We start from the raw sequence: 10,158 nt of genomic DNA, 5'->3' as shown, positions 1-10,158 counted from the left end.
TAGTGCTCCAGCCGTTGAAAGTCCTGCGAATTCCCGTCTTTCTCTTTAAGAAAACTTTGATTCTCGATGAGAGGACCACTCAAATAATTTTTTCATGGAGGGAAGACCCATCACATGAGAACGACGACCCTCATGTGACCTTCCTGAAGCTCCCAGGAACCCACCCCTGAATTTTTGCGGCGATCGGTTCAGGCGTTTGTGAATTTTGCGAATTTAGGATTTTTCTTTTTTTTTTCGAGTTTTCGAATTTTCGTGGGTGGAGCACTCAAACAATTTTTTAAAGGTAGAAGGACTCATCGCATCGGGGAACTGACCCCTCTATAACCACCGCTAGATCCCCCAGAACACGCTCCTAAATTTTCACGACGATCGGTTCAGCCGTTTTCGAGTCTATAGGGTACCCCGGACATATTATACAAACAGACAGACAGACAGACATACGTTTTTATATATATAGATTTTTAACATGGATGAGACCGGCCTCTTCTTCAGATCCCTCCCTAACAAGTCTCCCGTGGAAAAAGGAAAACAATGCCGCGGCGGTAAAATGGCAAAAGAAAGGCTGTCCATCGCATTCTGCTGCAGCGCCGTAGGAGGAAAAATTCAACCGTTGGTCATATGGAAGGCCCTGCGACCCCGTAGCTTCAAAGCTGTGGACGTGGAGCGACTCCGTGTTTACTGGGAAGCCAACGCCAAACCGTGGATGACAACGACGATTTTCGAGAGATGGCTCGCTGAATTCAATTCGTAGATGAAAAGCCAGAACAGAAATGTTCTCCTGATACCAGACAACGCTCCCTGTCATGATCGCCGCACCTTGAGCAACGTGAATCTGTTGTTCTTACCCCCGAACGTGACTGGCGAGTTGCAGCTTCTAGACCAAAGCATGATCCAAGCATTCAAAGTTCAGTACCGCGATTTGATGCTGCGATGGTTGGTGTCGCAAATGGACGACTGCCGTTCGGCGTCAGAGCTCGCAAATACGATCAACGTTCTCGAGGCTATATGATGGGTGATTCACGCTTGGGATAAAGTCCCAGAACAGACCATCGCATGCTGTTTCCGTAAATGTGGTATCATTGGTACGGACGGAGGCGAACGCGACCCGACCAAGGATGTTTTCTCTGATGACCTTCTACAATTGTGTGCACGGACAGGCGTCGCGGATCCGTGTTTCATGGAAGACGTCGAGTGCTTCCGAAGCGCTTCGGCCGATGAGCCTTGTCCTCAGTCAGCGGACATAACGGTTGATGAAGAAGAGGATGCGTACGTGGAGGACCCGCCCAGAGAGCCTCCATCTGCAAGCGAAGCGCTAGATGCCGTCGAAACCCTCGAGTTGTTCGCGCTCACGTCGAGCGCGCTATTGAACGGTGCGCGCGGTGCGCTGCTTGACTATGAGAAGCAGATCCAGGATTTCGTTATACAGGGGATGCTACGAGCTAAGCGACAAAGCACCTTAAAATCATTCTTTTGTAGAGCTCAACGTTGACGCAGCAATGTTTTAAGAGTTCCCTCCATGGACGAGGAATAAATTAAATTGTGCTCCGATTCACGATATCTCTTATCATTCTTGACCGCCAAATTCGGTCAGATACGGATTTCACGTCTTTTAAAGGTTCAAAAATCCATAACCTGAGCCACAGGACCACCTGACTTATCGGACCGAATTTCCGCGGAACCGCGGGCGGTCCCATAGGTCAGGTTTCACTGTATATTGATTGAGGCTCCCTCCTGCAGCGGTGCGTACACGAGGCGAAACAGTTCTTTTTCTTGATTTCCAAACCGATGGAATATCTTCAGCTTCTCCATTCGATTCCTATGGGCTAGTTCTATCTCAGGGAGAAGCATAGGATGGAGGGTATTTCCCCCCATGCTTTCTGAGGAACGATGACCTAGGATTTCCCTCTCTGGAATTCGAAAATTCTCGATGGCAGTGTCCGATGAGACGGAAGCGCAGGGTTCGTCCTATCGGAAAGCACGAATCGAGTTGTCCAAGCAAGTCGTAGCAACAAGCTTTTTGCTGTGGAGCGGAGTTCTGAGCAGCCGTCTGAAATCATGCTTCCGACGCGCCTTACCGAGTTAAGCGCTTGAATTCCGATCATAGGGTAAGCTACTTCGTCCCGCATACAGAGTTTTTTTTGTCGGAGGACTTTCGTTCCAAGTGAGTTTCTGTTCCGGAATCTCCAACACCGGCTCCTGGGTTCCCTCGGAGTTTCCCAGGAAGTCTAACAGGGCTCCTGTCGTTTGAGCCTTCGTCGATGTTCAGGATTCCATTGAGAAGAGCTTCCCAGAAGGAGATTCTCAAGAGATCCTCCGCTAATGAGTACCCAATCATGAACATTGATGTCGGGCTACGGCTTTTCTTGGCGAATAAGTGCTGGCGCACAGTGCTCAAAAATCGATTTCTTGGTGGACAAAATTATTCGGTCGTTTTCCACCCATATCTCAAACTTAAATATTTTAGACCACCCGACACGTTGAAAATGAGTGACGGACGACCCCCAACAACGACGCACCGACCCGGAAAGTTGCGATTTGTATCGATACGACCGGGAAAATTCTTTCGTGGCCGACAATAGGCGAAAACCTAGACTGCTCATTTAGGACCTTTGCCCCGGCTTGCCCCAATTTTTTTTTCTTTTGAGCTCGTCAAGACCTTCGCTTTCCAGAGAGCATCTGCGAATTCGGCGGATTGTTGCGCTAAGGGCTTTGATAAAATTTCGTCAATTTTTCGATGATTTTAGGCCTTCATCGGAGATGTCGGATTATAAGTGGACATGCTTCAGACGAGATGGTCTGGCCTGTCGTAGATTATTTTCTCCTCTCTTTCACTGCTCGTGGGTGTCTCTAGGCGGGGATACCGGGAGGCAGGATTCGCTACAGGGTTTGATCCGCTTCGATGGTGGAGAGAGATCCCCTCTTCTACAATAGCATGGATATAGATCGCGATCGGTGCTCGCGATTCGGGAGCAAAGCGAGTCATCTCGGCGATCCAACCCGACCTCCACCAGTTCGTTTCCAGTATTACCGCCGAAAAGCGTCCTTTCGAGAGCCAGCAGACGATCTTCCGAGTCTGACTCACGGGCAAGCTGGCGCGGTCTCCACTTCTGTTGGAAGTTGGAAGTCAAGCAGAAGACAAGTCGTCTCTCTCAAATCTGCCTGCGTAAAGTTGGTGGGATTCTTCATGAATCACGTCCTCAGGACCTCGAGTATCCTCTCCGCGGGCGAACTGGAGGCCGGAGAACCTTTCCAAGTCTCACGCCTCATTCGGGGAACGGAAATCTATCGGAAAAATCACAGAAATAATTTTGTCCACCTAAAAATTGATTTTTGACCACTGCGCGGCGGCAGAATAATTGAGGTCCGTCAAGCAAGAAAATCCTGTCGTTCCCGATCTTCGACGCTGTCATTCCGGGGCCGTCAGCAGATTGAATATGGATTCGAGCCGTTTGCGAACGAATCACTGTATGTCGAAAATACAGTGATTCCACAGTCGAAGAAGGTGGAGGAGGACGGGAATCACACCAATACTGAAGGTAGGCCCAGACTTCGCATTCTGAGCGGCTTGGGGTTGAGACCAGGATCCGTCACCGACTCCCGGAGCACTGAGGGACCTCCGAGCCTCTACTCAGCAGGCCGCTCCTTGCAGGATCGCTAATAGCGGCTTGCTTCCACACGCTGAAAATCAGGCGAATAATGACTGGAAGAACTCCACACTAAGGGTGATAACTCCCGCCCACATGAAATGGGAGGAATGACGAAGGCCTGGAGGGATCGAAGTCGAACTCTCATTCCAAGTACTTGACCAGCTTCTTGGAAGCTGCGATATCCGACACTTTGCATCCGCTCAGAATGAAATAGTACAACATATCTCCGATGCGAGTTCTCCGAACGCGAGGAGCGGGCTTATCGCTCCAGAGCAGGAACAAACAATTCCATTCCGCGCGAATATTGCGAGGTTTCACGATCCAAGCAGCCGAGCCGGAGATTCTTCGGCCTCGTGCTGTACCCTTAGCCCTCCCCTTGAGCGCATCTCGGAAGTCTCTGGTGGGCACAGTCGTGTCCGGCCGAATCAGACTCGGGAAAATCTCTGAGCTGACCGATGGTCCCTGTGACTCAAGCTGTTCCTGCCATGGATATCTGAAAAACGAGAGAGAAATCCGAAATGATTTGACACCGTGCAGGAAGATCGTGATCGACAGTGGTGCATTCCTTGTCGGTCTGTTGCGACTCTGTTCTGGAGAAGCTCAGGGAACGCACCCCATCAGAGTCAGATTATTTATTGTTCATCGTATCTCCGAGACGGGTCGACCGAAGACCTACTCTAGGACCAGATATATTCGCATCGAGAGCCGCAGAGAGAAAGTTTTGAGCTGGTGCTAATGATAGCCCCTCCGACGGGCTTCTCCGCTAGCTGTGTCAAAAAAATCTGATTCCTCCGGAGGAATTCTGAAGTCGAAATTTTTACTCTCGCGAAAAGTAGCTTCGCCTCATCTGACTCACCGTTCGATGCAATGGAGAGACCCGTGTTCAAGACCGATATGGCACCGGTGATCGCACTCATGATCCCACGACCGAAAACTGAGCGCAGAACACTTTAGTCATGACAACTGATTCGAAAGCCTGGCGCTGTAACCCACATGATTGCTCCAATCGGACATACCTTCCAGCAAGTTGTTATTGGTGCTCCACGCCGGACTATCACTTCTCACTCGTTCCTTCGGTCCATGGTGAACGTTCCCATCTTCGAGCGCATAAGATTCTTCCAAAGATTACGGCGTCAGAAAATGCTTGCATAAGGCCGCTACCCCACCCATTCATTCGTTCGTACGCGGAGCTTCATCCTCGCTGTCGTCACTTCCAAGCCAAATGGTTTCGGTTGCACCCGTATTGGTTCACTTCAGCGATAATCATCCAAGTCTCGTTGAAATCGGGAATCATGAATGCGTCCAGCAAATTTTGATACTTACGGGCAGCACAAGAGCTGAAGAGAATGGCAGGGAAACAGATGATGAATAGGAGCATGATCGGATCGCCGGAGTCAGTTCGGAAGAGCAATGGGTCGAAACCCGAAAAAATGAGCGTCGTGGCTCCTTTCGCCAGATATAAGTTTATGCTTCTCTCACGATTGGACCATAAAGTGATCTCGGAGGAGACAACGATAAGTACGCCAGAAATTGAGCCTATGACTTCCTCTTCCTATCACTCATCCCGATTTCCGAACTATACGCACGTTCTGTTGGCTCGGTCTCTTGGGAGCGAAGTCTACCATGAAGCGAAGCTGCCAAGATACAGAAAAAATACAACAGAAAACTACGACCTCACACAGATTTTGATCCATGTGGGGTCATTGGTGTTGAGATAGGAGAAGAGATCGTATAAGGAGAAGCTTTCATACTCTCTCTCTCTCTTCGGATCGGTCAAAGCCTTTCGATAAGGGGTGGTCGCGCTGAATTCAGATGTGTCGATAGAGCTTCCCTGCTAGACATGCGGGGCACACCGGCTTCAAAACTTCCGAATCGAGCATAATTTCATATGAGGGACGGGCTGCCATATGAACGAGGCGTTTCATGTGGCAGGGATATCTGGTCACCTTATCGTAGCCTGTGATACCGAACTCTACATACATGGTGAATGCAGCATAGAGGCGCCGATCCGAACTCCAAAGAGTGTGTCCTCATAAGCGAATCTGACTCGCCGTGCCATCGGAATCATTGTGATTTGTGATCACTGATCTGTACAATCGTTGACCATACAACTGGAAGAAATCTTGGCGAGCTTCTCCTTTATTCTCCCAACCACCCGAATCGTCCGGGCGCTCTCACGCTATTTCTCCCATCGCGGAATCCCTCCTTCCTCCGCGATCCAGGCCTCGTGAGAGTATCTCCTTTCCGACGAGAGTGATTGTCTCGCGCGCGGAACAAGCTTCGCCCTCTCTCAAAGCTGTATACAAGCGGACACAGGGCTTGCAGACGACACGATGCTCGCATCGAAAACACAACACGGAATATAATCGAACGCACGCAGTTCGAAAACCGGCTCTCGAGTCGTTCCCATGTTTTTGCTACTGATGGAGGGATCGTTCTAACTTTTGGCCGTTTCCACGAAGCTCTCGCAATATCGCCTTTGCCGGACTCGATTGCGGCTCTTATGTGCGACTTTTGATTCCGCAGCCAGTTTTTCGGGATGGCAAAAATTCTCCCGCCTCAAATTATCGACGAAGGATCTCTCCAGCAGGGTCGGGTAGATTGCAAGAATGCTCCAATTGTCAAACCTATCGTCTACGGAAATGAAGCCAGGTACGTTGATCGTTGAATGATGCCGAAACCCAGTTCGCCGGAGTGCTTGCTCGTACGATTCTCTGGTGTTTCTCTTGGACCGTTATCCGCGATCTGACTGATACTGAGATATCTAAAGATTCCTCCGCATCGCTCCACGTTACGCAAATACGTGCTTGAGTTATCCCCGCTTGCTCCAACGCGTACCGGGGAAGATATGTTACGATATGTTCCGCCGAGCTGCGACCGCTCGCTCTTTGCTCGTTTTCCCGCTCCTGAGCTGAACACGATCTCCGATGCATTTCGACTTCTGCAGATATTTCGGGAAAAAACGAGAGGGTGATGGACACACTCACGAGTGGAAGGTGTACTTCAAACCATGGCGCAATGAGGATATGAGTACCTGGATCAAGAAAGTGAGTTCCGATTCCCTCAATTGATCGCTTAAGCCCTTCTCGGACACACAGCTCAAGGTCCCGCTGATGGTGGCTGATTATGACGAAAAATATGCGGAGAAAAAGTTGGGAGACATTGAGCCTCTGGCAAGCCACCGGGTTTCGCATTCTCGGTAGCCTGGTTCAGGCTGCGTCTCACCCATCGATTTCGGAATAGCATGGATTCTGACTGATGTTCACCCCCAGGTCCATTTTAAATTACACGAGAGCTACGAGAACCCAAACCGCATCATCTTGGCCCCCCCTTACGAAGTAGCCGAGACCGGCTGGGGAGAATTCGAGATTGTGATCAAAGTCTACTTCCACGATCCAAATGAGAGACCTGTGACGCTCTACCACGTGCTCAAGCTATTCCAAACCGGCAATCAGGTGGAGCAGAACTCGAAGAAACTCGTGGCCGAGACTTACGATGAAATCATTTTTTGTGAACCCACCCTGCAAATGCATCAGCTGCTCACACAGCCGACCGTTCCTCTCGCGGGTCAAGGTGAGAGGTTCCCGCTTTTTAGAGAAAGAACTGCATGTATCGGCCTGCTTCAAAACGGTTTTTGAGCGAATGCCCCTGTCTTGAGATTCGAGCCCCACTAAATCGAGATTTCCATCCAGCGCCAGCCTTGTGGAAACATGAAACGGACCTCGAAGAGAAACGACGCCGGACTCTCGCGAGCATCAAGTCCGCGCAAGTCAAAGTAATACTCCGCCCCTCACTTCTCGATGCCATCCATCGATCTACCGAGCAAAGAAAAATATTCAGGAAGACCTTCTCCATATATCATTCCATGGCCTCCCCATTCCAGTCCACGATCTCTTATTCAAGGGCTCTTTTTGCAGGTTCGCCAAGAGATCGCAGAGTTGAAGGAGAAAATCATGACGACGAGGGAGTCGATTGAGCTGTCCGCTGCTCAGCTACAGAATTGACCTCGCCGCTGATGGATTGAACCCATGTATAGAAACAGAGATCGACGTGACATACGCGGAATGACGAGCAAGCGATGGTGCATCTCGTGTCACGAAGCGTCATTAGGTAGCGAAACGGCTGAGAAATGACGGAATCTCCTTTAATAGATCGTGTTCTTAGACTGACGGAATTTTCTGTTCATTTCGGAGTTCTCCATTGACGAGCTCGCGAGAGCGCGATGGCGCGCGAGGGCCCAGAGTAGTTCGTCTGCCAGGTCCATGGATACACGAATCTCTTGCAGGATGGTCGATACAGTGTCCTCTCAAGTCATCACTTAGGACCGTGCGTCGTTCAGACTACAGGCGATCGTTTTCTACGACGTACTTTGCGCATTAGTCCAATGGCATTCCGCATAGTCTCTTAATTATTCGGGTGATCAGACCGTTTTCGAAAATTCGAATTTCTTCTGGGTCATAGGCCCGTCCCGATCCTTCGATTTGGGCTTCTCGTTCGGAGGACCCGGAATCTGAGTGCCGCTTTGTCTGTCATCCTGTCTACGCTGGGCGTTCTCCCGGATCACATCTCCACGGTTCGCCTGATCTCCCGGGTCACGATGCCTCACGTGTTCCTTCGCCGCTCCTCTCCTAACCTGAGCAACTGGACCGCCGACGATTCCCGCTCTTCGGTCGCTGGTATCGCGCGGCCGCTGGATCGTTTGTCGGGGGTAGTCCCCCCGCTGTTGGCGATTGGAGGTACTGAAGTCTTCCGTGTAGGCCTTCTCTGACGGAGGCGGTTGGAAGGATACTTGCTCCATCCTATTCCCATCGTTCCGTTGCGGCATTGGGCGAGGTTCCGGAGCTCCAGCTCTCGCACGGGGTTGCTGCTCCTGACCGCGATGGCCTTGAGAAGGTTCTTGCTTGGCAAAGGATCTGAAGAGGAACAGTAGATTTTCATCATGACAGAAAACGAAGGATGGGCTAGGTTTCGAGTTTTCATCGATGAGTAACCACCAAAGACCTTCAGGACAAACCTGTAGTAGCCTTGCGTCAGCATTCGTCTCTTTATTCTGCAAAAAAAAACGAAGAAAAGATCTCATCTGAGAATTCGCGATTCCCGACCCGATTTTTATCAATCCTGGGAGTCTTGTTGTGCCGATGAATGTGTGCCGATGCCCCGCTTCGACAGATAATGAGAATCGGAGCTTCATACTCGGTGGCGATCGCCGGAGAGACATTCTGTGGGCGCCCGCCCCGCTAGCTTTGTACGTCTTTGTGTACATATGATCCCGTAAATCACAATTAGGATAGTTCCACACTACCGTATCACTTGCTACACCTGCGTTCTCATTCTGGCGCGTTAGTGAGCTACTCCGCTAACCGGTCGCTCTACTCACACAGCTATCTCCTGCTTCGTGGCTCGAAACTTTTTCCTGACATTGACCAGAGAGGAGGCTGTTTGCCTTGATACCTCTTGAAGTCGCTCCTCCTCCCTAGATAGAATCCGGATCCGACTTTCGATGGAATCCGATTGGAACTTCAGTACCTGGATTTGAGATCATTGAGTGACCTCAAGAGCTCCTTCGAGCTCCGGAGGAATGCTGTCTCGTGTTTCAGAGACAGCTATTGCAGAATGAGGAGGGCTGATGATCCCATGCGAAACCGAGAAATATTCAGTGTCTCACCTTCAATAGGGGCTCAACATTCTCGTCGTCTTTCTTGAAGAAGCTGGCGACGCTGGGATGGTCGACTGGCACTGAGCGCACCTTCTCCCCATGAATGGGACACTTCCCAGAATCTAATGAGAAAGCGAATTCGTTCCGTTACTCAGCAGTATCGTGAAATTCCTGCTCCGGATTTTCATAATGCTACTCACTTGTCAGGCGACATGAAGAGCAAAGGACGTGACCGCAATTCGCGATCTCGAAGGGTCCTGGAGACTGACCGCACGCTTCACATGATAAATACCATAAGGAGTCACGAGCTCCAACCGCACCCTGCATTGCTACAAGACTTCAGCAGCGGCGGAGGAAGCGAGGATATTCCATTCTGGAGCGGGGAAATATTTCCCTCCAGCTCCGTAGTCACCCTCAGAGCTGAAATCAGGTCGGTCGCCGGTAGAGAGCTTGCCGCCCCCGAGAGTTGGACTTCCCGACCGCGCTTCGCGGCGAACAACATCATCGGTATGTCTCTGCTTAGCGTTCCCTCTGTCCCGGCATTATCTACACGGCGACTCACTAACGTCAAGTAGGTGAAGGAGAAGTAGAGCCCTATCAAGATTCAGTCTCACCCCACAATCCTGATGCTAAGCTTCCCCTGCTTGCCTTGAGAAGAAGAACGCGGTGTGACGATATTCTCCTCCGTCCCTGCTGGAACACTTTGCTCCGTCGGAAGATCCGTGAGGAAAATCCGAAAATGCTTCGGAGAGTCAACTTGCTCAGGTTGCTCCAAACTCAAAAATATTCACTCACGATGTAGAAACTCGACATTCGCAGCTCAGATATCATTGTTCGAATTGGAGTTCGCTAGCT

General features: G+C 50.5%; 1 protein-coding gene across 1 annotated transcript; it reads left to right on the top strand.

Moving 5' to 3' along the window:
• Nucleotides 1-5,998: 5,998 nt before the first annotated feature.
• On the top strand, nt 5,999-7,816 carry Gas41 (YEATS domain-containing protein 4 Gas41). Its single transcript, XM_003748188.2, has 5 exons — nt 5,999-6,299; nt 6,595-6,694; nt 6,920-7,220; nt 7,340-7,422; nt 7,565-7,816. Exons 1-5 carry the CDS (start codon nt 6,187-6,189, stop codon nt 7,649-7,651), a joined length of 684 nt encoding a protein of 227 aa, XP_003748236.1. The 5' UTR covers nt 5,999-6,186; the 3' UTR covers nt 7,652-7,816.
• Nucleotides 7,817-10,158: the final 2,342 nt, after the last annotated feature.

This window comes from Galendromus occidentalis, unplaced genomic scaffold (assembly GCF_000255335.2).
Source record: "Galendromus occidentalis unplaced genomic scaffold, Mocc_1.1 scf7180000077529, whole genome shotgun sequence".
Lineage (NCBI taxonomy): Eukaryota > Metazoa > Arthropoda > Arachnida > Mesostigmata > Phytoseiidae > Galendromus > Galendromus occidentalis.
The sequence above is the reverse complement of the archived record's forward strand: the minus strand, read 5'-3'. Positions and strand labels throughout refer to the sequence as shown.